Raw genomic sequence first — 6630 nt, forward strand, 5'->3', positions numbered from 1 at the left:
TCAAAATATCTGGACAAGTGTTTGTTTATGTTTAATTGTGTTCCATCCAACAGAACTTGCTGCTGGAAGAAAGTTTAAGGCATAGGACTAACCTCAACAGCATCATACTGGCCACGTTTAAGTAGGATAAGTGCAAGCTGAGTTGAAAACTTCAAGAAAGAAGAATATTCCTCCCCAGTATCCCAAATAACCACACTGGAAAGCGCCGCATTGGACCGGTAAGTTCTAGTGGTTTTCGGAGCCATCTTAATGAAATGCAGCCAGTGTCCCTAGGGAAACTCCGAATACTCAGCAAAAGTACAATCGCCAAGAAGAAGTAACATTTACCAAGATTGTCATTCCACGATCCTTTGCCAGCATTGCGACGTGACATCGACCCGACTCCCATTAAAAAAATCAAGAATTCTTTAGGAGATTAATTGATCGTGGTCCAACTGAAGTCAACTATACTCAACTCGTTATCCGACCTCAATAAATAAGTTAAAGAATTTTATCAAAAAAATTAATTAGTTGTCGTCTAATTAAGGTAATGTATACTCAACTCATTATCCGACTTGATTAAAGAAGTCGATAATTTTTTTAAGGAACTTAATTATTGTGGTACAATTGTAGTTGAGTATTATTGACTTATTACTGGACTTACATAAAAGAAGTCATAAATTATTTGGAGGACTTAATTAGTCGTGGTTCAATTAAAATTTAGTATACTCGATTCGTTATACTCCTTCCACTCCCGCGCTCTTCAACGCCTTGAGGCTCTCGTCCATCGCCTTCTTTCTATTCACAGTATTCGACGTCGTCACGCTGTCCAGCGGCATCACGAACACCGGCACTGCCTTCCCCTTATCCTGCGCGCCGCCCCGCTTGTGCATCTCGCCGCCAACCTCCTGCGGGAATTCCGTCACCTCCTGCCCCGTCGGAGACTCCGTCGCGAACGCGCGGCACTCCACTGACAGTTCTGCTCGGATGCTCGACATTACTGGCCACCGGTAGGGGCTCATTGGTGGCGATATTGTGTCCTTTAAATCTGGTTTTTGGATCGCACAGCGCAAATCTGTTGACACCGCTTTCCATTCCGCCGACGCATTCACCGTCAAATGATTGTCAAGTACGTGAGAGCTGTTACTAGCTTTAACCGAAACTCAATCCCAACTGCTTTCTCATTCACCCGAATACACACCATGGCAAATCAACTGAAGAAATGCTCCAGTGTTAAAGAACTGGAATGTGTATATGCCACCATGGTCAAGACCAATGCTAACCAAGACTGTTTCCTTGCTAATCAATTTGTCAGCTTTTGTACGAGTAGGTTCCACCGTACAGATTACGCTATTTTAGCCTTTACCCAGATGCAAGAACCCAATGTTTTTGTGTATAATGCACTTATCAGAGGCTTAGTTCACTGTGGTCACCCACATCAGGCTATTATATTTTATTTACATATGTTGAGAGCTGAAGTTTTGCCCACAAGTTACACTTTTTCATCCTTGATTAAGGCTTGCTCACTGTTGTTGGATATCTGTTCTGGAGAAGCTGTGCATGGGCAGGTTTGGAAGAATGGATTCGGTTCCCATGTGTTTGTGCAAACTGCTTTGGTTGATTATTACTCGAATTCAAATAAATTTTTCGAATCGAGAAGCGTGTTTGATGAAATGCCTCAAAGAGATATTTTTTCATGGACTACAATGGTTTTAGCCCATGCTCGAGCTGGAGATTTATGTTCTGCGAGGAGATTGTTTGATGAGATGCCTGAAAGGAACATCGCCACGTGGAACACTATGATTGATGCATATGCAAGATTGGGCAATGTTCAGGCTGCTGAGTTATTATTTAACAAAATGCCTGCAAGGGATATAATTTCATGGACTACTATGATCACTTGTTATTCTCAGAATAACCAATTTAGAGAAGCATTGGATGCTTTTAATGAGATGAAGAAGAGTGGGATTAGCCCTGATCAAGTTACCATGGCTACTGTTTTATCTGCTTGTGCCCATCTCGGAGCCCTTGATTTAGGGAGAGAAATACATCTTTATGTAATGCAAATTGGATTTGATATCGATGTTTATATTGGGTCTGCGTTGATTGATATGTATGCAAAGTGCGGGAGCTTAGATAGATCCCTTTTAGTTTTCTTCAAGTTGCGTGAGAAGAACCTCTTCTGTTGGAATTCGATTATTGAAGGTCTTGCAGCCCATGGTTTTGCGCATGAAGCACTGGCTATGTTCGATAGAATGATATATGAAAATGTCGAACCAAATGGGGTCACTTTCATTAGTGTTCTAAGTGCATGCACACATGCAGGGCTTGTTGAAGAGGGTCGCAGGAGGTTTCTGAGCATGACCTGTGGGTATTCCATAACTCCTGAAGTCGAGCACTATGGATGCATGGTTGATCTTTTGAGCAAAGCTGGCTTACTTGAAGATGCCTTAGAACTAATAAGAAGCAGTAAATTTCAACCAAATGCAGTTATTTGGGGTGCCTTATTGGGTGGGTGTAAGCTTCATAGAAACTTGGAGATTGCTCATATCGCTGTTAATGAGTTGATGATTTTGGAGCCAAACAATAGCGGGTACTGCACTCTTTTGCTTAACATGTACGCTGAAGTGAGCCGATGGGCTGAGGTCACCAAAATTAGGGTTGCCATGAAGGAACTGGGGATTGAAAAGAGATGTCCTGGTTCAAGTTGGATTGAAATGGAAAGGAAGGTTTATCAGTTTGCGGCCTCTGATAAATCTCACCCAGCCTCCGATGAAATTTACTCGTCACTTTCTAAATTAGATGAGCAGCTAAAGCTAGCCAGCTATGTACCTGAACTCGAGGCTATGTTATAGCAGTACAATGTTCATCAATTCAAGATATGCCTTTAGAGGAGGTAACTAACTCTACTTTTTTAGGGGATGCATTGGTGTCAAACTTGCTTGAGTTAGTGATTAATATTTACCAACTAGTTTGATAATTATTTTGCTGATGTAACAGTTTGATTATTACTTGAATGTTTCAATGGTCCACATGGCAATGTTGGCCAGAGCCACTCCCTCACATAGCACCGTGGGGTTTCGAACCACTTGTCTCCCACATTTTTCTCAAAGCTTCTTTTCTTCTCCAATTACATGCTAACATGTTTTAATTTATTGCATTACACAACTGCTGCCACTATCACTTCACTTCAATTTACTAATGGCTTCCCTACAAGTTCACAGCATGAAGTTACAATTCTGTCCCAATCACATTTCCTCTTTTCCAGGTTTCACCGCTTCCAGTGTCTCAACTTCCTCAGAAACCATTTTCTGGGAAAGTTGAGTTGGTCTTCTTTGCCCGCGAAGCTATCAAAGCAAAGGGGATAAGGGTTATTCAGTTTGCTGCTTTTGCAAAACAAAGGATGCTGAGATTGATAAGATTGAAGATAAAGAACAAGATGAAAGGCCACCATTTGATATTAATCTTGCTGTCATTCTTGCTGGGTTTGCATTCGAATCTTACACAACCCCACCTGTAATTAAATTTAACTTAATTTTTTAAAAATATTTTTGTGCCCATGTGATTTATTTGGTTGTTTTGTGTTTTGCTTTGTGATTAGGAAAGTGTTGGGAGGAAAGAGGTTGATGTTGCAGGTTGCAAGACTGTGTATCTCTCTGAGTATGTTACCATTTTCACTCTAATGATTTTGTTTTTCTAATCTTTTTGAATGATGGGTAGCAATAATTTTCCATGCTGTTATTTATGTGTGCGCATGGGCTGTGAATGAACATATAGAAAGGTAGAGATGAACTCGGTAATGAACTGGGAAACAGATCATGATTTTGCAAAATCATGTAAAAATCCAAATTTTGTTAATTTATGTGCAGGTCTTTTGCGCATGAGATGTATGATGGCCAATTATTTATAAAGTTGGAGAAGTGTTTTAATCTCCCTGCCATGGATCCTTGGGTGAGTTGTTCTTTTTCAGCTTTGTTGGTATTTCTATTTGCTGTGATCAAAACCTGTTATTAAAATATTGGATCAATATGCTTATGAAATTTTTTGTCTCTTCTGAAATGGAAAGTTATTTTCAGAAGTTAGAATTCACTCATTTAGTTTTTATTTCTGTTATAAGATTACTCATGCATGTTCTACTGGCTTTCTGGGAACGAGTGATCCTTATGTGTTCATGGAATTGGATGGTCAGGTAGTCAAAAGTAAGGTTAAATGGGGGCATATAAGTTATAGTCACTCTCTATATCTGGCAGTCTCTTTACTTTTGCTGGCTTTCCTATGTTGATGTTACAGAAACTCAGGAACATCTGATTATATATTGTTACATTGCTCGTCTTTTGGCAGAACAAGATTAGAGTTTATTTCTAAATTGTTTAATGATAAATAATGTAATTGAGCTGTTTGTAATTACTTTAGTTTAACCATTCGGACCATTCCCCTGATTGGACCAATAAAGTTTCCTAACCATGACGATATTCATCTTTATTCAAATTTATGGGGTTACACCTTCTGCCAATTCAAAGCTGAATTAGACTTATATATACTAATAACTGGATGCAAACTTTGTTACGCCTCATAAACACACCGGCAACGCAGGCTTAAATCTGGATAGCCTCTGTGATGGTGAGAATTCAATGAATCTCATGCATGACATTGATATTAAAATGATGAATCATCATGGTTGCCTAGCTTTTGCCTAGCTTTTATGTTGCCGAATTATGCATCCATTATTGAGCAAGGGTATTGTGTTTTTGTACTCATACTTGAAATGGAGCTTTCTAATAATTTTGTTCGCAACCTTGCTGGTGTAGGGCAGATTAAAGCTAGGTGGGTCTTCAAATAGTTATTAATGATCAAATAAAATATGTGTTTTATTAGGAAATTCGCATGAAGTGCTGGTGGAGTTGGAAGGAATAGGATGCGGTGGAAAATTACAACTAGAGGTAAGTTGATCTGTGAAAGAAAATTTCTATGGTTGATCAGAAAGGATTTTTCTGCTACTTCTTTGTCAAGAGAATGCACGTTTTCAAGGTTGTGTCTGGAAATACTAGAAGGAGCTGTTCTATGTAAAGATGCTAGTCGTTGCACAACAATTGTGGAACCATAAGTAAACCTGTTTCATTTGCTTTGGTTCTTCTTCCAGTAAATTTGGAACCATTTCTTACTGGCACTATCTCATTAATTTACCTTGCAATTCACATATTAGCTAAATTGGAATTAGTCAGTATGTGCAGTCTGAAATGGTATATATTTTGAGGCTCTAAAATCTTCTATTTTCTGTTTCCTGCACACGCAGTACACTACCCGAAGCTAATGAATGCAGCTTCTGCTTTAAAATGTGTCATGCAGGCCGCTATGGAGGTTCTGAAGGACGGTTACCAAGGTGATGTGATTGGGGAGGCCACACCTGACGTTCTTCTTAGTGAATTTGTATGTTTCCTGTCTTTTGATTATTTATTTTATTTTTGTCTTAAATCTCATTTAAGATTATCCTAAAGGTATCGAATTCCGAACTGAGTCAATAGATCAGCAATGTATCTAAATTTAAAAAGATATAACGTAACTTTCCTATGTAGTCTTAATAACAACACGCAAAACAAGCATGGTTTTCTCATTTTCTTCATTTTGTGTGCTGGGCTTGAGAACAAGAGAAGTCTCGTTGACTCTTCTTGTGCCTTTGCTGACAGAACTGAGAAATATGTCTGCTATCATGAAACTTTTAAGCTTTTATGTCCCTGTTATCCTTGAAAACAATATGTATAACCAGTTATTAGATTGTGGAGAGCTAAATAATGCACATATAAATATTGAATTAATGCTAAATGCTGTATATGATCCTGTTGTGTAACCTCTGGGGAGGTTGGGTTAATGATGCCTCATAAGAGAAAGTTGTTCTACTGTGTGATTTGTTGTAGTTACTCTTTAACTCAGTCGATTGTTCTGTTAGACCCATGAAAACTTATGTTAGGCGCAAATATAAAGGGGCAGGGGCTGTTTATTAATTTTAGGGGCAGGGGCAATTTAGTAACTTTATTATTAATTAGGGTTTAGATATAAATAAGAGATTATGGAGTCATTTAGGGTCTATGTTGAGTTTTGTTTGGTATTAGGAACCATTAGGAGTTTTGGGAGAGATTGACCTACCTCTCGAATCGTAGGTCAGGATTGATTGTTTGTTTTCTTTTGATTTAATCAATAAAAGTCAGCCCTAATTTAGCCCTAAGTCCTATCAAAGTGGTATCAGAGCAAGAATCCTGAGACAATGGCAGTAAAGAAAGTGGACGTGCTTGAAGAAAAATTTGGAAGCGGAGATTGGTTTGCTCAAGGCCACCATTGACGAGCAATTTAATAGCGTTCAACAAAAATTTTCATCCCTTGAAGCCATGTTGCTGAAATTAATAGAACTCCACCTCAACCCACCACTGGTAATATCAACAGGCCAAGGCAGTGTGGCAGGAGAAGGATATGATGACACGAAACCCATGCTCGGTGACGGCACAAAGGGTGGAGGGCCAAAAACCACCAATCTTACTCAGCTAGGGGCAAGAGTTCACGGCGGATTTGGTGGCGAGGAGGTCAGCCTAGGGGACTTACGGCCTAGGGGAGCCTTTCCTGGCGTTGGGCGTGGCAAAGGAGGCTGGGTTGCTGCTGGGG

At 39.4% G+C, this 6630-nt stretch overlaps 1 protein-coding gene across 2 annotated transcripts; it reads left to right on the forward strand.

Annotated features, from left to right (window-relative positions):
• Nucleotides 1-726: 726 nt before the first annotated feature.
• LOC18032488 (pentatricopeptide repeat-containing protein At1g06143) lies at nt 727-5961 on the forward strand. Of its 2 annotated transcripts, none has more exons than XM_006420351.2 (6): nt 727-2875; nt 3248-3495; nt 3581-3639; nt 3849-3930; nt 4855-4919; nt 5326-5961. In XM_006420351.2, exon 1 carries the CDS (start codon nt 1098-1100, stop codon nt 2832-2834), a length of 1737 nt encoding a protein of 578 aa, XP_006420414.2. In that variant the 5' UTR covers nt 727-1097; the 3' UTR covers nt 2835-2875; nt 3248-3495; nt 3581-3639; nt 3849-3930; nt 4855-4919; nt 5326-5961. The 2 variants fall into 2 exon arrangements, with proteins under 2 accessions (XP_006420414.2, XP_024046939.1); XM_024191171.1 differs by having other exon boundaries at nt 3248-3464.
• Nucleotides 5962-6630: the final 669 nt, after the last annotated feature.

This window comes from Citrus clementina, unplaced genomic scaffold (genome assembly GCF_000493195.1).
Source record: "Citrus clementina cultivar Clemenules unplaced genomic scaffold, Citrus_clementina_v1.0 scaffold_9, whole genome shotgun sequence".
NCBI lineage: Eukaryota > Viridiplantae > Streptophyta > Magnoliopsida > Sapindales > Rutaceae > Citrus > Citrus x clementina.